We start from the raw sequence: 24,316 nt of genomic DNA, 5'->3' as shown, positions 1-24,316 counted from the left end.
CACAATAAAGTCTTTGTGAACAGCCTTCCTTGTAGAGAGAAGGATGGGAGTGCCAGAGGATCTACCCAGATAGAGTTATTTAATGTAATTTTGATCCCAAGGAATGACAGGTAGGTTTTGAGCTTTCCTTTGAAATGTTGAGTCAGAGGCATAATAAATGGTCTTTATTGAACCATTTAAGTTATATATTTTATATTGACAATCTCTTAGGATGAAACTGAGTAATCAGATACTCTCTTTAAAGTTAATGTGTCTCAACTCCCTAATCATAAGAATAGCTGGGAATAATTCAGTTATCTCAGAAAGGGATTTTTGAATCCAAGTCAGGGGACGTTTCTTTTTGTGTTTATGCCCCATACCATTTACTCAAGCTGGTCCCTGATCTGATCTCTAGACCCAAGAAGACAGATTTCTTGATGGTGCTAAAACAGCCCTTCAGAAGTGTATGTATCTTTGAAACTCTTTGAAGAATGTTTCAGAACTACATTATAGACCCCAGGATTGAATAGATTCACATTATACGTAGACTAGACTTCTTGGAAAGCAACACACCAGCTTGAGAAGCTAATATGCTTAGATTTTTAATCAGCCTAAACATTTTCATACCAGTTAAAATTTGCAACACATTACATTCTTGTGCCCACATTATCTACTTATTTACCAGAAGACACTCACTGGGTGAGTCTAAAGTCTGGATTAGCAAATTCAGGCTACATCACACCACTTTTCTATGGACCATTCAGTCAGTTCATTTAGGGATGATCATCAGAAAGAAAACACCAAGTTTTTCTCTTACTGTCATCAATGGCAATCCATTGAATACCCAGGAGCTTTCCCTTTGTATTTTTAATATATAGACCAACACTACTGATTAATTAATGATTAATCTTGTCTTTTTACTATCTATGCTATGGAAATCAGTTTTTGGTGAGCAATCAGTCCTATTTCAAATAGAATGTAAAGCTAATAGTAATAATGATCAGTAATAATGATCAGAGCAAGGAAAACAGAGATGAATAACTTTGTGTTATCCTAAGATTTTATTTTTTTTTCAATATATGAAGTTTATTGTCAAATTGGCTTCCATACAACACCCAGTGCTCATCCCAAAAGGTGCCCTCCTCAGTACCCATCACCCACCCTCCTCTCCCTCCCACCCCCCATCAACCCTCAGTTCTCAGTTTTTAAGAGTCTCTTATGCTTTGGCTCTCTCCCACTCTAACCTTTTTTTTTTTTCCTTCCCTTCCCCCATGGATTTCTGTTAAGTTTCTCAGGATCCACATAAGAGGGAAAACATATGGTATCTGTCTTTCTCTGTATGGCTTATTTCACTTAGCATCACACTCTCCAGTTCCATCCATGTTGCTACAAAGAGCCATATTTCATTCTTTCTCATTGCCACGTAGTACTCCATTGTGTATATAAACCACAATTTCTTTATCCATTCATCAGCTGATGTACATTTAGGCTCTTTCCATAATTTGGCTATTGTTGAGAGTGCTGCTATAAACATTGGGGTACAAGTGCCCCTATGCATCAGTACTCCTGTATCCCTTGGGTAAATTCCTAGCAGTGCTACTGCTGGGTCATAGGGTAGGTCTATTTTTAATTTTTTGAGGAACCTCCACACTGCTTTCCAGAGCGGCTGCACCAATTTGCATTCCCACCAACAGTGCAAGAGGGTACCCGTTTCTCCACATCCTTGCCAGCATCTATAGTCTCCTGATTTGTTCCTTTTGGCCACTCTGGCTGGTGTGAGGTGATATCTGAGTGTGGTTTTGATTTGTATTTCCCTGATGAGGAGCGACGTTGAGCATCTTTTCATGTGCCTGTTGGCTATCCAGATGTCTTCTTTAGAGAAGTGTCTATTCATGTTTTCTGCCCATTTCTTCACTGGGTTATTTGTTTTTCGGGTGTGGAGTTTGGTGAGCTCTTTATAGATTTTAGATACTAGCCCTTTGTCCAATATGTCATTTGCAAATATCTTTTCCCATTCCGTTGGTTGCCTTTTAGTTTTGTTGGTTGTTTCCTTTGCTGTGCAGAAGCTTTTTATCTTCATAAGGTCCCAGTAGTTCATTTTTGCTTTTAATTCCCTTGCCTTTGGGGATGTGTCAAGTAAGAAATTGCTACGGCTGAGGTCAGAGAGGTCTTTTCCTGCTTTCTCCTCTAGGGTTTTGATGGTTTCCTGTCTCACATTCAGGTCCTTTATCCATTTTGAGTTTATTTTTGTGAATGGTGTGAGAAAGTGGTCTAGTTTCAATCTTCTGCATGTTGCTGTCCAGTTCTCCCAGCACCATTTGTTAAAGAGACTGTCTTTTTTCCATTGGATGTTCTTTCCTGCTTTGTCAAAGATGAGTTGGCCATACGTTTGTGGATCTAGTTCTGGGGTTTCTATTCTATTCCGTTGGTTTATGTGTCTGTTTTTGTGCCATATCCTAAGATTTTAAAACTTTGTATTCTTACTGTTTGATGAGAGATTCCACCATTGATTAAGGAAATAAAATCATCAGTGAAAACCTGCTTGGGATGTTCATGGGAGACTATTATAGTTCTCTAATGGTTGTGGGAGGGACATCTTTGGAGATTAGCTACCACAGAGGCCAGGAAGCTGCCTTCTCAGTTTGATAGATTCTACCAGGAATCTTGGATAAGTGAGGAGGTGAGAATCTGAGCTGAGGGAAAACTACATTAAAGATAGTTTATGGGCGCCTGGGTGACTCAGTCGGTTAAGCATCTGACCAGCTCAGGTCGTGATCTTGTGGTTTGTAAGTTCCAGCCCCACGTCAGGTTCTGTCCTGATAGCTCAGAGCCTGGAGCCTGCTTCGGATGCTGTGGCTCCCTCTGTCTCTGTCTGTCCCCTGCTTGTGCGTTCTCTCTCTCTCTCTCTCTCTCTCTCTCTCAAAAATAAACATTAAAAAAAATTTTTAAACGATAGTTTATAAATAATTTTTTAAAAATCAACTGTTGCAAATATCAGAGGACGTCTCTGGGTATAGTTCTTTGGGTCTCTAACTGTTGTATATTTGGGAGCATGGTTGATCACACAGCCATTTACTAACATTGATTTTACTTTAGTTATCATTGGGTATGACGGCTTAATAGCCAAGTGCCTTCCATCTAGTTACACTGTTTCATTTTATTGTACAAGGTTGGCAATGTACCTTAGCACATTTACATTTCCAAGAAACTCTTTAGGGGGAAAAAAACCTGTTCACTTTTGTGTAATGTCTCAGATTTATTTGCTCGCAGAAGCTGTTTATGGAAAACAAATATTTTTTTTACAAAAAGCTATGTAACTAATAGAAATATAAGATTTTTAATGTTCATCAGAGCCTTTATTGTAAAACCATCTGAAGTTTAGGTAACCGTGAACTCTTAGAATAACTTTCAATTCTACTTGGCTTAAAAGACTGCTCTGTTGTAGCCAATTACCTTTTGAACTTAGTAATTTGATACAGGTTTTTAGTGACACAGGTAAATATTCCCCTACCACTGCAATAAGATGGTAAATATTATCCTCTATATTGATGACAGGGTCCTGGTTTCATATTCCAAGTCATAAATCTACCTCTAACTAGTCTTTTTTCCAAAGGCATCTTTATTCTCAAGTGACAATTGTTTTGCAATAAAATTATCTTCAGCATGTGAAATGATAGTATACTTTGCAGAAATCAACTCATTTAATTCACTAGGTCTTTATCTTGGTGACCACATTAGAATATGCTCTCTTCAAAATTTAAGTTTTATGAGAATCATATTAAGGTCTTGTTAGGCTAGAAGACACTTATGACTAAAAAAAAGAAAAAGAGCAAAGTATCTGCATCTTTCACTATTCAAAATACTGAGTTCAGTTCTGATGATGCATTTTGAAAGTAACATTGACAAACTAAGATATAATCAGAATAAGTTTATGATGATAATGGTCTTAGAAATGCATCTTCATCCAAAATATTAGAAAAGAAGAAAGGTATTTGGAGGGCAGTCAACGAAAGAAGGATTACATGTTTTGTCATTGCTTCAGAAAATGTCTAAAACCAACTCTTACAAATTGTATAATTTGAACTCACACAAAATTATTTCCTATGCATTAAAATTTTCTATATTATATTATATTGCATTATAAAGAAATGAGTTCCTTGCCACTGGGAATTTTTAAACAGCTGTTGAATAATGTAAATCAGTAATTCTGTCTATACTAGAATCTCTCAATGCATTTTATAGAAAATTAGTTTTTTGTAATGTTAATGAGTGTTAGTCTTGAAAGAAAAGATTCTGTAGTCAAGTTTGGATTAAATAAAGTTAAACAGGTTTATTTCCTAAAGAAGTTCTTAGGTACTTTATTTGCTTATATGGTTTGTGAGTCTGAGGACATAATTTCCTTGACTAGATCAGTATTTCTTCTTGCAGGTTTGCATATCATGGAACACAATTTGGGAAAACTTGGGTAATTACGTTGATCTGTAAAGTAATGCTACTTAAAATGTGGACTGATGCCCAGTCCATAAGTTGCTTATTACAGATTTGTAACAAGATAAATCAGCAATTGAAAGTAATCAATTAAAATCTTCTGCAGCAATTACACATTACCATGACATCCAAGTAGATGATTAGTAGACTTGTTATGTTGATTAAGTATCTGCCAGTTTGGGTATTATAATTTATTTTTTTTAAATGTTTATTTTTGAAAGAGAGAGAGAAAAACAAGAGGGAGATGGGCAGAGAGGAGACAGAGAGTCATAAGCAGACTCTGCACTGTCACTACAGAGCCCGATGCGGGGCTTGAACTCACAAACTGTGAGATCATGACCTGAGCCAAAGTCAAGAGTCGGATGCTTAACCGACTGAGCCACCAGGTGCCACAAAATTTTATAATGTACTTAATATTCAACTATTACATAAAGTATATAAGACACAGTCAATTATAGAATTAAGTTTAAATGCATCAGGGTATGATTTTCATTTACCCCTAAAGAATACATTTACAGCACTGTATGTAAAAAATCTGCATGTAAGTGGACTTATGTAGTTCAAAACTGTGTCATGCAAGGGTCAGCTATATTCTCTTGTTTTATTAAGTGATAATTTCTGTTCTGAATTGCACATTCAAAAGCCATAGCTGGAGCTCATGTTTTCACATAACCATGGACATCTTTTATTATGTTTGATAGAAGTCTTGAATATTTTTGTTATTTTTAGATTTCTGCTTTCTTAAAAACTTCTCAAGATATTCTCATTAATCTCATATTCTGTGATATTATTTCTCAATTTTTTATATAAATGAAGCTGAGTTTAGCTGTGAGATGGACAGTTATACTATAGCATAGACAGTCTGTGCCTCTTTGCCATCTTTTGGATTAGATAAATTTTTCTGCTATTAAGGTAATCAAAGATTTGAATGAAGATTACATATTTATAACTTCTAGAAGTATCTAGTTTCTGAATCAAGGACTTTCATCTTATTATGCTTCATAAATGACCGACTGTAGTCTATGGGCCAATGAATATAGCAGTTCCTGTAAAGAAATGGAACAAAGGATTTAAAACACATACATGTGCATGTATGCACTGTTATGATACAACATCATGAAGTAAAGAGGTGGAAAAAAATTAAAGTTGGATATCAGGATGCTTGCCACTAGCTAATTGTTAAATCTTAATCATGTCTTCTCTAAACCCAAGTTTCTAATCTGTCAGTAGAGGTGTTGATAACCCTCCCCTTCCCAACCCCATCTACACACTGCCCTCATAAATCTCTAGGAGAATAAAAATTTTTAAAAATGTGTGAAATGCTTTAGAATAATGCAAAACAACATGGCTGTGCCTTGATAATTTTCCAGTAATTCAAAGGTAGATGTGCTCTTCTTTATAGTTTGCCGTACTTTCAAGGTATGGTTAAGCAAACACAGATGAGCTTGGTGTTTGAAGTGACTAATACCAAACTGGACAGACTTCATGTAATTGGCTTGTTACTAGTCAAAAACGATGATGTGGTATAGAAAAGTATGAGTTGAAAAGATTTGAATTCAAATTTTGGCTCTTGTATTAATTCTTCCTCTGAAGATTTCCAATTTATTAGACTTTTTGGAGCTCCAATTTTCCCATGTGTAAAAATTAGAGAAAGGGAATAAGTTATATCCAGGGCTCTTTCTGTCTTTAGCAGATCTTGAGTTAGAAATCCAGACTTACTACAAAATAATAAAAACATGGACCACAAGATGGCGTTTGTAGATAATGAGTCCTTTTGCATTAACTCTGTTGCTCTTTGAAGTATTTGCAGGATTTACAAATTGAGCTTATTACTTATATTCTTGACAGATATGTAAAAGTTTTAGAAAAAATAGGCAAAATCTGTTATTTTTAAGTTGTTGATAGTTCTAAAATTACAAATTGGCAGATGATTCCAAGAAGCTGAATTTAGACTTTTCCAAAAATGAAATACAATGGGTACCATTAAGCTATTACAAAATAATAGAAGTTGCTTTCCTCTAGCAACATCATCTCTAATTTCTTTCTGGATTGATTACATCCACAATGTAAAATATACACTTCTTACAACTTTTCATTACTGTTTTGAGTCTTAGGTTTAGGTGGTAAAAAAGCAGTTATTGAAATGTTGCACATCCAAGTGGCCTAGTACATAGATGTTTACATATTTGAGCTTCAGTATTTCCTCAAATGTAGGTGATGTCATTTGTGCCCAAGATCATTTGACACAGCATTAGAATACATAGAGGACACTCAGTCATATTTCTCATTTTTAATTTATTAAAAGACATGCAATTCTCATGGCACTGTCTAAAAGGTATTTTTAGATTAGTGGGAAAAAACTAGAAGCACGACAACTTTTGGTTTAATGTGGAAATTTCTGGTTTTAAAAATATATGGTAAGATTTGACTCTTATCACATTTTCTAATAGCTTTCATTGTTATTTTAGGCAAATTTATGGTTATTTTACTGTATTATTATAGAAATATATAAATAATGTTTTCTTAATTTGACTTATGTGATAATTTGGATAAAACTAAATTTTCTATTAGCTGTTCCACAAACATGGTGGTGGCATTATGGATGGAGACATCGAACTTTATGTTGACATTATTGCATATTGGCTAAGAGCATGGCTTTGGACAGGCAGAAGTTGTAACTTCGAACTGAGAGACTTTGAGGATTTTATTTTAGTGAGCCTCAATATCCCTGTCTATGACATGCTGAAAATAATAGTACCAACATCACAGATTTGTTTGGGTATTAAAATACATATATGTAATATGTATTTTCTCATTAACTTATGAAGCATCTCTTTGGAAATTAGTTATAATGGTAATTATCTTATAAATATCAAATGCTGAGGAAAGAGGTAAAATTTTGTTTGATGCATTTCCACACTGTGTCAAGCCAAAGAGAGCAAGACAGAATTATAAATTGTATGTAATCTCGTTTCTCAACATCTTGTTGGCTACAGTTAGCCCCTGGAAGAATTCTTTTTTAGTTCTAGAATGACACTTAATGGATACACATAGGCCAAGCCCCTTATTTTGTGAATGAGTAAACAAGTCCAGAGCAGTGAAGATATCTGCCTGAAGTCACATTGTAGGACAGAATCCCTTCATACCCCGCCCTCCCCAGCTTGAGAAAATACTGATTCTTAAATGTACGGGCTTTCATTGGAAGCTATATTGTATCTATTGAAACACCATTTTTGTCATCATTTATTCTCTGGAAAAGTTGGTCACATCTGCTTATAGGATTGCTACCCACTTAAAAGAACTGAAGAATCAGTTATCTTTTCTAATAGCATAGTGTCATCACCATCTTTGCTGAAGTAGCAACAGATTTACTTTCAAAACTAGCTTTGGAATTAAAACTTATTTTCTAAATATTCTGTGTGCGTATTTAAGAAGTTTTTAAGAATGTGTGTAGGAACAAAAAGACTTTTGTTTACCTGTTGGATGTGTTTCCCCGGGCGCTGGCTCACCTTCCTAACTACAACTTTGTTTTCCATTCATGCCCTTCAAAGACAAACTAAGGTTTTTGGCCTTTGGCTACAAACTGGAGCCACCTGGGGAAAATGTGCACTGGATTCTCAATGAAGATTTGTGATAAACTTTCTTTTTGGCCACCCAACATCCTGCCTAGTAGCATGCATGCACAGCATATTTATTGGCTCACTTTCACTGCAGTGATGAACATGAAGCAGTAGAAACAAGTACTGAAATCTGTAGACACAGGTTTCTTTTTAATAAACATTTTTTTTTATTTTTTTTTCAACGTTTATTTATTTTTGGGACAGAGAGAGACAGAGCATGAACGGGGGAGGGGCAGAGAGAGAGGGAGACACAGAATCGGAAACAGGCTCCAGGCTCCGAGCCATCAGCCCAGAGCCTGACGCGGGGCTTGAACTCATGGACCGCGAGATCGTGACCTGGCTGAAGTCGGACGCTTAACCAACTGCGCCACCCAGGCGCCCCTGTAGACACAGGTTTCTTAACTATTGCATCTTAAGATGAAATTACTTGATTTTTTCAAAATTGTTATATCAAATAAAATGATATGTGTGGAAGATTATGACACAGTATTCAACTAACAGAATTCCCGTTGTTGATTCTGTGATGTTAATATGAGAATCTAAAGCTAGAATGAGCTGCTGGGTGGTGTTGAAGGTCAGGCCAACAGTGATACTGATGAGTGTGTTTGATTGTTACTCTAATTTTGGTAGACATTTGCTTGCCTCACTAATTGTAATGATTTAAAAGTGTGAAAAATCAATTTCTCAATAGAAAGCAATGAGAAGCCAAATAACAGAAATATCTTTTTTTAATGCAGTTCCTTTTTAAAAAGGTTTTTATTTATTTATTTTGAAAAAGAGAGAGAGAGAGAGCATGCACAAGCAGGGGAGGGGCAGAGAAAGAGGGAGAGAGAGAGAATCCCAAGCAGGCTCCATGCTCTCAGTGCAGAGCCAGACTCAGGGCTCGAACTCACGAACCGTGAGATCATGACCTGAGCCGAAACCAAGAGTCAGACGCTCAATGGACTGAGCCACCTAAGTCTCCCGAGAAATATCTTTTAAACAACATGATTTATAGTTATAAACAAGTCTCATGATAGGTTTTGAGATTGTGTTGTTGTTTTGATGACTGTATCTCCTCCAATCATCACAGTCCTGGACACAGTAGATACCGAACTAAATGTTTAACTATTAGTTTAATGTAAACTAATTGTTTAACTATGTGGTATAAACAGTCCATTTCTTGAGTCTTGAGTCTTACTTGGTTTTTCATACTTAAAAAAGCAAGAAAGAGTAAAGAGCTTTTTAAAAGAGTTTTAGGGGTTATCTTTTTTTTATTTTAAAATAGATTTGTGTTCAATTATTGGATAAGTATACAAATATCAGTTAACAGTTTAAGACTAAATTTGGTGGGAGGGGACAGTTAATACCCCATGTTTATTTAGAAAAAACTATCAAAATTCCAAAAGAGGTCTGGTGTCATCAGGAGGAGCTACCTAGTTCAGGGTCAGTTCTTCAGCCTTGTTGGCTGAGAAGCCTGATTGGTTAGCAGCCTGAGTGGGAATCAGACTTTTATGGCAAAACACAGCATTAACAACTTTAGACAGCAATAGAAACCAGGATGTCAATTGATAAATATTCAGATTGAAAAATGCAGTTTTTGTGACAACCAGCATATTTGAATGTGTAGTTCTTTACATTCTTTCTCCATAATCATCTGCATTTACTGAGTATTTATTGTATGTCTGGCATGTATTAACTAACTCATCTTCAAAGAGTATGTGCTCCTGGAAATATATAGACTTTCCAAGAGGTATGTAGGGAATCAATTTCTACACGTTCAAACTGCATATGTACATTTTCCTAAAATTTGATCAGCGTGATGCCCGCCCCCCCCCCGCCCCCGCAGGCATGCATTTTCTTACCTACCTCTTCTTCCAAAATTGTCCTTTTTCCACTATGCAAAAGAAAGGTATTTTGTGATGGCCCAGTGACTTATTAAATGTACCCTGGTGGTCATTCAAGAAATTGGTTACTTTCCATTTGTTGATGAATAAATAGTAGTAGCTACACTACTTATCAGATTTGGAATATCACAAATGTGCTTAACCATTTGTGCCTCAGCTTTCTCATCTGTGATATAATATACATAACAGTCTTTGTCAGGTAGTAATATGAAGGGAATATATAATAAAGTAACCAGTACAATGCCTGAGCAAGTATTCATATTGACATATAGCAGGTATCATGTTATTTCTATTGTTTTTCTATGCTGATGTTCTATAACCCATATTTCAAAATACATAAATTGTTTTTCTGCCTCTAGTATGGTAGATGGTAAGGAGGTAGTTCAGTGGCTAATTTGTCTTTTTTACTAAGTTTTTCTGACCCATTAGGACTTATTTTAGAAATGAAAGTGGGGACTCCTGGGTGGCTCACTTGGTGGAGTGTCCAACTCTTGTCCAACCTCAGGTCAAGATCCCAGGGTTGTGGGACAGAGCCCCGCAGCAGGCTCCACACTGAGTGGAACCTGCTTGAGAGTCTCTCTCCCTCTGCCCCTCTCCACCATTTGCACACTCTGTCTCTCAAATAAGAAAAAAAAGAAAAAAAGAAATGAAAATGTTAATTCACAATGCTAATCAGCATGGATGTCTACTGAATATCTTCCTTAGACATTTATTAAGGATGGTTGAAGCAGAATATGACAATAGAAGTTTCTTCACATGAGAATTAATGCTGTCTTTGGTGCAATTTGGATCATTTATTTGACAGGAAATCTAAATAGAACAGACTGCTCATAATTACATTTTGAATTTTACCTTGAGGACTTCAGAAGTTTATTCAAATGATAGTTTGGCGGAGTTATCAAAAAGATGTACTATCTCATGAAAGTAGTAATTGCTTTGGGCTGCCCTGCAGGGTTAACAGATAGAATTGTGTGTGGATTTGCAGAGGATGCCAGAGGGCTCTAGTAGAAATGAGGTTCCAGGGGAAATGGGGCTCTCCCCAGATGCAAAGTATGGTCTGCTCTCTATCAGACCTTCAGTCCCAGTTAATAACTTTCCTTGTTGTGTAGACACGGTGGATAGAGCTTTAAAGTGATTTATATATTGTTTTCTTTTTTAATTTCCTGCCTTTTTTATACTTAAAATTTGGTGAAGGAGATTTTTGACTATCTATAAAACTGAGTGTTAATTTCTCTCTTTTTTTGGCATTGAAAAGAAAATACTAATAACAGCTAATATTTAATGCATGTCTGCTTATGATGTTAACTTTAGTTTTTTTGTAAATGTTCTTCCTGAGGTTGTAGAAGTTCTCTTCAATTCCTAATTTTCTGAATTTTTTTTAAAATCAGAAATGGACATCATAATTTGGCAAATGCCTTTTCTGTGTCTGTTGAGATGCTCTTACATTAGTAGTCAATTACATTGATTGATATTTGAATGTTAATCCAATCTTACATTCTGGGATAAATCCCTTTTGGTCATGATATATAATTCTTTCTATAGATTGCTGGATTCGCCAAAATTTTGTTTAGAATTTTTATATCTATGTTTATGAGAGATATTGGTTAGTAGTTTTCTTCTCTTACGGTGTTTTTTGTTTTTGTAAATCGAAAAGCATTACTGTGTTTTCAATTTTCCAGTAGAGTTTGTATAGAATTAAAATGATTTCTTTCTTAATTATTTGATTGAATTTGCCAGTGATGGCATTTAGGCCTAGTTTTCTTTGTGGGAAGATATTTAACAACAGATTCAAATTCATTAGAGTATCTATTTCTTGTAGGGTAAGTTTGTGTAGTTTGTGTCTTTCAGGGAATTGGTCCATTTCTTTCAAGCTCTCGGTGTATAGGTGTAAAGTTTTCCATAATATTCCTTTATTTCCTTCAGTAGAATCTGGAGTGATGTCACTTTTCTCATTCCTAAGAGATAATAATTTATGTCATCTCTCTTCTTTTAGGTCGGTCGGGTTAATGATTATCAGTTTTATTAATCATCTTAAAGAGCTAACATTTGGTCTCATAGATTTTTTAAATATTTTTTCTCTTTTTCACTGATTCACACTCTGTTCTTTTTAGTTTCTTTCTTTCTTTCTTTCTTTCTTTCTTTCTTTCTTTCTTTTCTTTCTTTCTTTCTTTCTTTCTTTCTTTCTTTCTTTCTTTTCTTCTTTTTTTCTTTCTCTTTTTCTTTCTAGTTCTCCCTCGTTTGGGTTTAATTTGTTTTATCTATCCATCTATTAGTTTTTAGGGTAGGAACTGAAATAATTTAAGACCTTGGTTTTTTTTTTCTTTTTTTGGTTTATTTATTTATAATCTCTACATACAACGTAGGGCTTAAACTCGTGACCAGAGATCAAAAGTCACATGCTGTACTGACTGAGCCAACCAGGAGCTCCTCTTCTTTCCTTTCTAAGTTTTTATTTTAATTCCAGTTAGTTAATTTATGGTATTATATTAATTTCAGGTGTACAAAATAGTGATTCAAACATGTCCATGCATTACCCAGTGCTCATCATGAACCTTTCTTCTTTTCTGATAGACTTTTAGTGTTACAAATTTCTATGTACTGCCTTAGTGACCCAGAACTTTTCACATGTTATGTTTTTATTTTCACTCAGTTCAGAATACCTAAATTTACTTCTGAGTTTTTCTTTGACACAGAGGGTAATAATACATATATAAGTTTCCTGCTTAGATTTCAAATATTTGGGGATTTTTCAGATATCTCTCTATTACTGATTTCTAATTTAATTCCATTATGTTCAGGGAATAAACTTCATGTGACTTAACTCTTTTTAAGTTTATTGAGACTTCTTTTCTAGCCTGGAATATGGCCTATTTTGGTAAATGTTGTATGTGCATATGAACGAATGTGCATTTTCCTTTCTATAGATATTAGTTAGGTCCACTTGATTGATCATGTTGTTTTAGTTTTCTGTATCACTGCTGATTTTCTGTCCATAAATCCTCTCAGTTCTTGTGAGAGAGGTATACCAAAATCAATGGTAATTGTGGATTTGTCTTCTTGTGTTTCTATCAGTTTTTATTTCATGTATTTTAAAGCTCTCTCATTATATATATTTTAAGTTATGCCAAGATAAACTGATACCTTTACCAGTATGAAATAACCTTTATCTCTCATAATAATAATTGTTCTAAAATCTATTTTATCTAATATAGCCTCCTCTGGGGCAATATTTTTTATGTATTTATTTATTTTTATTTTATTTATTTGTTTAATATATGAAATTTATTGTCAAATTGGTTTCCATACAACACCCAGTGCTCATCCCAAAAGATGCCCTCTTTAATACCCATCACCTACCCTCCCTTACCTCCCACTCCTCATTAACCCTCAGTTCTCAGTTTTTAAGAGTCTCTTATGCTTTGGCTCTCTCCCACTCTAACCTCTTTTTTTGTTGTTGTTTTTCCCTTCCCCTCCCCCATGGGTTTCTGTTAAGTTTCTCAGGATCCACATAAGAGTGAAAACATATGGTATCTGTCTGTCTTTCTCTGTATGGCTTATTTCACTTAGCATCACACTCTCCAGTTCCATCCACGTTGCTACAAAGGGCCATATTTCATTCTTTCTCATTGCCACATAGTATTCCATTGTGTATATAAACCACACAATTTCTTTATCCATTCGTCAGTTGATGGACATTTAGGTTTTTTTTTTTTCATAATTTGGCTATTGTTGAGAGTGCTGCTATAAACATTGGGGTACAAGTGCCCCTATGCATCAGCACTCCTGTATCCCTTGGGTAAATTCCTAGCAGTGCTATTGCTGGGTCATAGGGTAGGTCTATTTTTAATTTTTTGAGGAACCTCCACACTGTTTTCCAGAGTGGCTGCACCAGTTTGCATTCCCACCAACAGTGCAAGAGGGTTCCCATTTCTCCGCATCCTCTCCAGCATCTATAGTCTCCTGATTTGTTCCTTTTGGCCACTCTGACTGGTGTGAGGTGATATCTGAGTGTGGTTTTGATTTGTGTTTCCCTGATGAGGAGCGACGTTGAGCATCTTTTCATGTACCTGTTGGCCATTATTTTTTTAATTTTTATTTACTAAGGGCAATTTGTGTCTTATTGGAGTGTTTAGATTATTGACATTGAAATTGATTATTGATACAGTTAGGTTTGAGTTTATTATTTTGCAGTTTGTTTTTTATTTGTTCCATCCGTTCTTTGCTCCCATTTTCTTCTTTATGCCTTCTTTTGGATAATAGACAATTTTGTATGATTTCACTTTAGATCTCTTGTTGTTATATTAGATATATCTTTTATTTTCTAGAGGTTATTTTCAGGTTTATGGTATGTACCTTAATCTTTTTTTTTTAATGTTTATTTATTTTTGAGAGAGAAAGGAACACAGTGTGAGTAGGGGAGGGGCAGAGAGAGAGGAAGATATAGAATCTGAAACAGGCTCCAGGTTCCACGCTGTCAGCACAGAGCCTGACACAGGGCTCGAACCCAACCATGAGATCATGACCTGGGCTGAATTCAGACGCTCAACTGACTGAGCCACCAAGGTGCCCCACCTTAATCTTGTCAGTCTGCCTTTAAATAATATTATACCACTTAACCTATCATTTAAGAACCAACAATCATATTCTTCATTCTCTTTCTTCTGGCCCTTATGCTCTTTTCTCATATATTTTATTTGGACATGTATTCTAAGCCTCACCAGATCTTGTTACTATTATTATTAATTAGTCAGTTGTATCTTAAATAAATTTAAATAATGAGAGAAATATATATGTTTCCATATCATTGACATGCTCTGTGGTTTTCATTCCTTTGAATGGATTCATATTTCTGTCTGGTTTTATTTCTCTTTGCCTGATGGAATTTTTCTTTTTTTAAAACATTTCTTGTAGTGTGGTCTGTTAGTGATAAATTCTATAGCTTTTGTTTGTCAGAAAATATCTTTATTCCACCCTTGTTTTTGAAGGATAATTTTGCTGGGCATAGAAAGAATTCTATCCTGACAGTGCTGTTTCTTTCACTCTAAAAATGTTACTCTGTCGTCTTCTCACTTAAAGTATTTTGGATGAGAAATACTGTCATCCCTATTTTTCCTTCTTTTGTATGCAGCATTATGATTTTTCTGTCTTATTTAAAGATTGTCTTTATCACTGATTTTGAACAATTTGGTTATAAAGTAGTTTGATGCTCTCTTCCTCATGTTTCTGATGTTTAGAGTTTGTTGAGTTTCTTGGATTTGTGGGTTTCTGATTTTTTTAATTAAGTTTGGAAAAATTCTGGGCTTTATGTTTTCAAAAAGTTTTTTGGCCCTCCACCTTTCAGCTAATGACATGTATAGTATACTACTGCAAGCTGTGTCCCATAGCTCACTGATGCTCTTTTCCTTTTTTTTTTTCATTGTTCTTTTTTTTCTTTCTGTGTTTCCTTTTAGATACTTTCCATTGCTGTACCTTCATGTTGACTTTTTCTTCCTCATTTTCTTATATGTCATTAATTCCATTCCTTGTATTTTTCATCGCCCACATGGTAATTTTTATCTCTGGAAGTCCAATTTGTATCTGTTTTTCATATATTCCTTGCCTCTACTTAACTCTTTGAACATCTAGGACACTTTTATAGTTTAATGTCCTTGTCTGCTAACATCTTTGTCAATTCTGGGTCAGTTTCTCCTTTTTTTCTCTCTCTCTCTCTCTCCAGATTTTTATTTAAATTCCAGTAAGTTAACATGCAGTGTAATATTGGTTTCTGGCGTATACTTTAGTAATTCATCACTTATATACAACACTTCGTGCTCATCACAACAGTGCCCTCCTTAGTCCCCATCACCTATTTCACCCATTGCCCCCCACCCACCTCCCCTCTGGTAACCATCATTTTGTTCTGTATAATTAAGGGTCTGTTCTATGATTTGCCTTTTTCCCCACTGTGTTCATTTGTTTTGTTTCTTAAATTCCACATAGGAGTGAAATCATATGTTATTTGTCTTTCTCTGACTGACTTATGTAGCATAATACTCTCTAGCTCCATCTATGTCACTGCAAATGACAAGATTTTGTTCTTTTTTATGGCTGAGTAATATTCCATTGTGTGTTAGTTTCAATTGGTTGATTTTTTTCTCCACATTATGGGTTGTGTTTTTATGCTTCTTTGCATCCTGGTAATCTTAATTGGATACCAGATACTGTGAATTTTGTTGTCTGCTGAATATTTTTTTATTCCTGTAGCACTTAGTGAAGTTGCTTGGACACACACTTCAAGATTTGTTAGATGGTTCTTGACCAGATTGTAATAGATGGAAAATTATTTCCCTTCTTTGTATTTTATCCAATATTTTATGAATTATTGGATTTTCCAATCTCTTTGGTGGGATTCTCTACTATTCCAGGCCCTGTGAGAACATGGACGCTGCTCACTCTAATCCTCACTGGTTACTTCTTTTCCTGACCTTAGGTAGTTTTCTCACATGCTTTTACTGATCATTACCCCACTGAATACCAGAGGGAGACCCTCCACAGATCTCCAGAGTGCTCTCTCTTCACTGGTACTCTGCTCTACAAACTTCCCCTGCATTATTTTTCTATAGACTCTTAGCTCCATCTCTTCAACTCAGAGAGCCTGCCTGGCTACATCTAAGTTCACCCTGCTTCTGCCATGGCCTGGGAATTCTCTTATGGCAGTGAGTGGTGTATTGGTGTGCTAGGGCTACCATAACAAAATACCACAGACTTTAGTGGATAAACAACAAAAAATGATTTTCTTACAGTTCTGGAGGTTAGTTGTCCAAGATCAAGGTGTTGACAAGCTTGGCTTCTTGGTTTCTTCTGAGGCCTTTCTTCTTGACTTTGCAGATGGCAGCCTTCTTCCTGGTCTTCATGTCATCTTTTCTCTCTGTTGTCATTCCTATAGTCCCCTTGAATGACCAATATCCTCTTATAAGGATACTAGTCAGATTGGATTAGGGTCCATCTTACCCTCATTTAAACTGAGTCACCTCTTTAAAGGCCTTCTTTCCAAATACTTTACATTCTGTGGTACTTCAACACATGAACTTTGAAGTACCTCACAGTGTGCTTCAACAAATGAATGTGGGGGGATAAAGTTCTGCTTATAACATGAGGATAATCATAGAGCTCATATTGTTTTTATCTTGTCTCTCAGGGATCACTGTCCTTTGTTGCCTGATGTTCAGGGTCTTGAAAACTGTTGTTTCATTTTATTTTTTTCTGATCTATCTATCTATCAATCATCTTTTAACAGAAGAGTGAATCTAGTCCTTATCATACTATCTTGGCCAGCAGCAGAAGTTCTGAGCCCAAGTTCTTAACCACTTTATTATTAACCACCACACATTATTCCTCACATTGCCCTTCCACAGACATGCACAGAAATTTATAGGCTCACTCCTACTAGGAAACATTAGTTAACTCATCCTAGTCTGATCTAGATCCCACTACTATTTATTTTCATCATATGCTGTAACTTCATAGACCCTGTAGTTGATTATATTTGCTGACTTGTGTTTTTTTTACTAAATCATAAGTTCCATGAGGTCTAGGATTATGCCCCAGAACCTTCACAGTGCCTGACATAGTAAGAACTCAAAAATACTTGTTGAGTGAATGGATATTTTATGTCAATCCCCCAATTATAAAGGCCTTAAAGTCTAAAAGTTGAAACATGTATCAAGTGTGAGATATTTATCTTTAATGCCCTTTCATGAGGATAAACATTTAGATATAAAGACATCTGGCTTCTTTTCCTGTACCATGTTAGAAGAGGCCACTCTTGGTGGTCCCTGTCCTAACCTGGACTTCTGTTTTTTCCCTGTCTTCTCCTTCCTTATCCCTCATTCTGTTATTTTTCATCCCTATGAGACAGGTATCATAATTTTACATCTAAGGAAGTAGAAAATCAGAAAGTTAGTAACTTACTGAAGAATAAAGGCAGATTCCAGAACTGATTCATCACAGGGATTAAAATTATGCTTCTTGGCTTATACTTGGAAATTTATACTTGGTTTATACTTGGCTTATACTGGAACTTGGCTTCCATTGCTCTCTAAAGTTTTTAAATCAAAAATGGCCCTTAAAATCCTGATGGACTTGATTATTCTTATGAGATTTGTATTATTCCAAGCCCAACTTTCAAAATAAGTATATCACAAAATACTGAGTATATTACCCAGTAATTTACTCAGTAGTTTTTTTTTCATTTGACAATTAAGTCTTCAACAGTATCTCCTATTGTTCTCATGCAAATACCCAATTTTCTAGCCATAGTATTCATTTCCTAGGCTCTCGAGACTGCCTCAGAATCAAATCACTGCATATAACCTTTATAAAAACCTAACTTGGCAAAATGCTTCCCACTTTCTAAATCTTCACTTTGAAAAAATATTATATGCACACACATATATGTATATACATACATAAATCCATACATACAGGCTTTTTGGAATGCAGCACGTTTATAGTTTGGAAGCTTTAAAATTTTGAGTTTGTATGGTGTTTGGGAAACCACCGGTCTGTCATTTAGTCCTTGTTGTCAAAAGTGCACACAGTAAAGCTGCAAAGGGATTAGAGGATAAAGAAGTGATGTGAAAGTAGTTTAGGCAAGTAAATCAGTGTTAATCAGTCCAACTTTGGAGTGTATTGTATCAAAAATGCATACATATGTATTTGTAAATAGCAGTGTATCCTATATAGATTTGGAAAAAAAAACATGATCTCTTTCCTAATTAATTTCATCTCAGGCTGAATATATGTTAAAGTAAGTGTGCTTTAGAAGAATCTTAAATATGTGCAAACTATTAACATGTGTAGATAAACATCATGCAGATAACTGAGACAAGGCTAGTAGGCAGGTCAGTCCTAGACAACATCACAAAGGTGGCCACATTCCTGTTTGTGTGTCCCCACCACCTTTCGTCACTTCTAATCCTTTTTCATTTCCTGTGGCACATTAGTGAGCAAGTTTCACCACCTAGTCCCAACAGACCATCATAATATAATAATTGCTCATTTTTTTTGAGCACTTACTTTGGGCTGGGAATTCTGTACAGAGATTTATACAGATTGTGGAAATTTAATTTTCACTGTTGCCCTAGTGGTAAGTACTATTATTAACCTAATTTATGGCTGGAGAAGCCATAGTAAAGATTCATCAACTTGCCCAAACTCACATTTGCTGTAGTGGGATTGAAATCTAATGGAGGCACGTTTGCATCCCACTGCTCTGTCTAGATGCTTAACGCCTACCTCCTCAGATCCAAATATCCATCTTTTCCTCCATAATTTAGAGCAGTTTTCTTTCCTGACAGTGGGATAATACTGGATTATTTCAGCAAACTAATCCATGCTCATCTTTAAACCTTTTATGTTTTCCTTTTATTTGACAATAGTTTCCCACATTAGGAATTAACGTATGTAGAAAACGACAAGGATTCTGTCTGGCATGCTGGTGGGAGAAAGGAGCAGGGCAAATTGCTCTAGGAGCAGATACAGAAGGATTTATTAATCCATTCACCGCTGAAAGTTAACAACTGCTGATTTCCTCGTGGTGTATTTCCATTATTCAGTGCCTTGCTACATGGGAATCCTTCCTTGCATCACAGACTGACCTCCACTTGGAAGAAACCTCTGAAGATAAACCTGAATCCCACTGAGGACTTCTGTGCTATCTTTGGGAGACAGCATCTATTAACCAAAGTTACTCTTTCTGGATGGACTGTGTCCTTTATAAAGTGGATGAAAAACATTTAGCACTATCTGGAAAACCAACAGCTTGAAACTCAGGTATTCCAGATCATTGACATGAATTGGATATACTCGTGTGTGTGTGTGTGTGTGTATATACATATATGTATATACATATATATACATATATATGTATATATATATATACACACATATGTATATATATATGTACATATATATACGTATATAGATACATATATATGTGTGTGTATATACATACATATATATGTATCTATATACGTATATATATGTACATATATATATACACACACACAAATACATATACATGAATATATATATATATAAATATTTAGCTTAGTTTTTATTTTAAATTTATGTGCCAATAATTACATATAGAAAATTTTTTGTCCAAATATTTGTTTGTGGAACATGTCCTTTTAAATATATCATGAAGACTCAGTTTTAATAAAAAGTTTAATATAAAATGACCGGCTATGGTGTGTTCTTTTTGTACTAGTCGCTCAAGCCTCTGAAGCAGATTCTGACAAGAATTCAATGTATGTGGGGCTCCTGGCTGGCTCAGTTTGACTCTTGTTTTCTGCTCAGGTCATGAACTCAAAGTTCCTGAGTTTGAGCCCCACACTGGGCTCCATGCTGGCAGTGTAGAACCTGATGGAATTCTCTCTCTCTCTCCCTCTCTCTGCCCTTCTTCTGCTCATGCATTTTCTCTCTCTCTGTCACTCTCTCTTTTTCTCTCTCAAATAAATAAATTAAAAAAAAAAAAAGAATTAAGCCTGTGTTACCAAGCATACTATGCATTCATCATGATTTTCTCTAAAATCCTATTCTCTCTGACATTAGAAACTTGAAGTAAATATACAAAAATTATTTAGTGTTATAAAACTTTAATGATAATTGTTCACATTTTGGTTTGGTTAAGAGTAAAGTAATTGTTTTCCACAATTAAAAAAAGTTACCAAGTTATGCTAACTAACTTGGATGTAAATTAAAAAAATAAATAAATAAAACACAAGCACCTCCAAAAAAAAAAAAAGTTACCAAGGTAGATTGAAATTACTATTTGAGTTATTAGTTAGTAATCCTATACAATCTAGTAAGATTGACCATACAAAGTGATTTTGTATTTATTTTATGGATATATTTAGAAACTGAACATGTTATTTAATATTTGCTAATTTTTTGAAATAGATATTTTTCAAGACCGAACCTTGAGGAATTAGTATCATTTGGGTATTAGCACTTAAATCTGTGTCACAAAAAGAACCTAGACATTTAAATTATTTTAATCAAAACAAGAGATACACAAATGCAGATATAAAGCTAAATTTTTTTGTAAATACTGGCATGCATAATTATTAAACCATTTGTAATAAAGAATCTGGCTCCCATTTTTTTGACGTTTGAGCACTGGTAGCTTTTAAGCAAACTTTCCCTTTTCCCTGTCTTCCCACATCTGCCAGCCTGCTAAGAAAGCACCAGTGTTTCCCTGCTTTGGCACTGCCATATACCTCCTCCCTGCAAGAACCCACACCCTCAACTACCCCAAGAACCCCAAGCCATTCTCCTTCTCTAGCTGCCTCAAACCATTTTCAGAGCAGCCCAAGAGGCCTGCCTTGCTCTCCCCAGAAAGCCTCATTCTGTAAGTAGTGAACCTTTTCATACCATCTTGGTGTGTTTGTGGCATTACTAGCCTTGAGGTCTGACTTCGGGTGAGAACCCTTCCTGTTTATCAGCATGGCCCCAACCATATTGTTTTGCAAGCTATTTTACTACTCCAAACCGGGTTTTCGCCATCTAGAGATAATGGAAATAATAATCTGTAACTCACAGGTTGTTAAAATGATACAGTAAGCTTAGAACACCCACCAGAGGTAAGTAGAGTGGGGGAATTAGGTGGAGGTGGCTGAAAGGTACAAACTTCTAGTTATAAAATAAGTCCTGGGGATACAATGTACAACATGATAACTATATGTTAACAATACTGTATTGTGTTTTGGTAAATTACTAAGAGAATAGATCTTGAAAGTTCTCATCACAAAGGAAAAAAAGTTGTAATTGTGTTTGTGTGATAGATGTTAACTAATCTTATTGTGGTAATCATTTTGCAGTAAATACATATACCAAATCATTATGTTATACACCTTAAACTCATAAATATTAGATGTCAATTGTATCTCAGTAAAACTGGGGAGAGAAAGAACACCTGCCAGAGAATTGGTAGCCAATAAGGTCATTAATTATTTAAGTGGGAATCACATAAAAAATGCTTTATTTTTAGTGCCTTTCTTTTTCCTCTTTAGTTTTGCATGTCTTTCCTCCCTCTTTTCTTTTCTATCCACGCAACGGCTGTCCCCCAGACACACCATGCATACCCACAGGTAAGTCCTGTTAACTAGTATATATCCTTCCTTCCATTTTTCTGTGCTCATAGTATTCGGTAAAGACTTACACACACAAACACTCCCACACATAGTTTTAAAATTTGTTTTTATAAAAATGAGGTCCTATTATACATGCTACTTTGCGTCTCATTTGGTCATTCTACAGTATCTTATGGAAATGTTGAAAGTCAAGAATAACTCTAAAACATTGCACAAATGGCCCTACAACATACCATGTTATGAATATGTAGTGTTTTATGCAGACATTTTCTTGTTTACAGTTATTTAAACTGTATTACAGTTATATTGCTTCTAGTTTTTCATCACCTCGAAAAGAAACCCCATACCTTTTGGCTATCATCACTTTCTAACCTTCACCACCTCCCATATCCCCAGGCCTCAGGAACCACTAGTATGCCTGTTCCCATTATGAATCAATGGAATCCTATAATATGTGATCTTTTTTGACTGGCTTCTTTCACTTAACATGTGTTCTACAAGTATTGTAGCATTTCTCAGTACTTTATTCTTTTTTAAAAAGTGGCAAGAAATATTCCATTTTATGGATATACCATACATTTTGCTTATCCATTATATTTGTTTATTCTTTCGTTGAAAGACATTTAGGTTATTTTCAATTTTGTCTATTATGAATTATGATGCTATAAAAATGGTTTATTCATTTTGTGAGAACATATATTTTCATTTCTCTTGGGCCTATACATAGGAGTGGAATTGCTGGGTCATATTACAGCTATATTTAACCATATCAGGAGTTGCCAGATTGTTTTCCAAAGTGGCTACACTGTTTTACATTTCAACCAGCAGTGTATGAGGATTCTGATTTCTGCACATCCTCATGAATGTTTGTTATTTTCTGTTTTTGTTGTATTATACCCACCCTACTGGGTGAAGTGGTATCTCATACTTTTGATTTTTTCCTATTGCATCTTTTCATGTGCTTCTTGGCCATTTGTATATATTCTTTGGACAAATGTCTTTTCAGATCTGTTGCCAATTTTTAAAGTGAGGTTGTCTTTTTATGGTTGAGTTGTAGGAATTATTTATATATTCTAGATAAAAATTCCTTCTGAAAAAAAAAGGTTAGAGAGGGAGGGAGCCAAAACATAAGAGACTCTTAAAAAACTGAAAACAAACTAAGGGTTGATGGGGGGTGGGAGGCAGGGGAGGGGGGAGGTGATGGGTATTGAGGAGGGCACCTGTTGGGATGAGCATTTGCTGTTGTATGGAAACCAATTTGACAATAAATTTCATATTTAAAAAAATTCCTTCTCAGATTATGATTTGTGAATACTTTTCACTTCTTGATAATGCACTTTGATGCATAGAAGTTTTTAATTCTGATGAAGTTCATTGTTTATGTTTTTTTTTCCTTTGTTGCTTATGCTTTTGATGTCATTTTTAGCAATCCATTCTTAAATCTGAGGTTATTTAGATTCACCCCTATGTTTTCTTCTAAGAGTTTTAACTTTTAGATTTAGGTCTTTGATCCATGTTAATTTTTGCATATGATGTGATGGAAAGACCCAGTTTCATTCTTTTACATGAGGCTCTCCAGTTGTCCAACACTATTTGCTGAAGGGACCATCATAATTTTCACCACTGGGGAATGAGTCCCTGGAACTCCTTATGTTGTTGTCCTAGAAGTGGATCTCCTTGTGCAGCTTTTGAACTGATTGTTGTGATGTGTGCTTTGGTGGTGGTTGTTATTAATATGGAAATCTGACTCCTGCATACCTCATCATAAAAAACTCCTTAACAACAACAAAATGACTCATTTGATTCTTAGTTGGAAGAAATATCTACCCTGAAGTTTACATGTATGTTTCATTCAACACATGCCTTCTTTCAATAACTGCTTCCCAAAACAGATTCCCTGTTTTCAGTTAATTTTCTCTGAGCCATATAGCCTTTCAAAAAAGACAAAGAAGGATTTTAAGTCGATGTGCCAGTAGCTGTTATATAGACCTGGTAAAAGACTTAGTATGTTTTGAATAGTTTAAGTCTATCTTGTAATATTGCTTGTAGCCAGGTATTACTACTTTTTATTCTGAGGATTCCACCCCTCCCCCCTTGCATTCCAGTTTCCTAGAGGGAAATTAAAAGTCTTTCTTACCTGAACTGGCTATTCAAAGCAGAAGCATCAATGCTGAATTTCTCTGTAGTTTTGACTTGAAATCCTAGG

General features: G+C 35.3%; 1 protein-coding gene across 1 annotated transcript in view; it reads left to right on the top strand.

Moving 5' to 3' along the window:
* Positions 1–19,656, top strand: part of SNX7 (sorting nexin 7) — a 109,617-nt gene extending 89,961 nt beyond the window's left edge. Inside the window, exon 9 of the mRNA XM_047082311.1 lies at positions 19,570–19,656. Within this exon, the coding sequence (XP_046938267.1) occupies positions 19,570–19,656 (87 nt within the window). The remainder of the gene's footprint in view (positions 1–19,569) is intronic.
* Positions 19,657–24,316: the final 4,660 nt, after the last annotated feature.

Source organism: Lynx rufus, unplaced genomic scaffold (genome assembly GCF_022079265.1).
Source record: "Lynx rufus isolate CCGP_SWC_20201006 ecotype Redwood Valley unplaced genomic scaffold, mLynRuf1.p SCAF_2, whole genome shotgun sequence".
In the NCBI taxonomy this organism is placed as follows: domain Eukaryota; kingdom Metazoa; phylum Chordata; class Mammalia; order Carnivora; family Felidae; genus Lynx; species Lynx rufus.
Note: the sequence above shows the minus strand (reverse complement) of the source record. Positions and strands in the feature narration are given on the sequence as shown.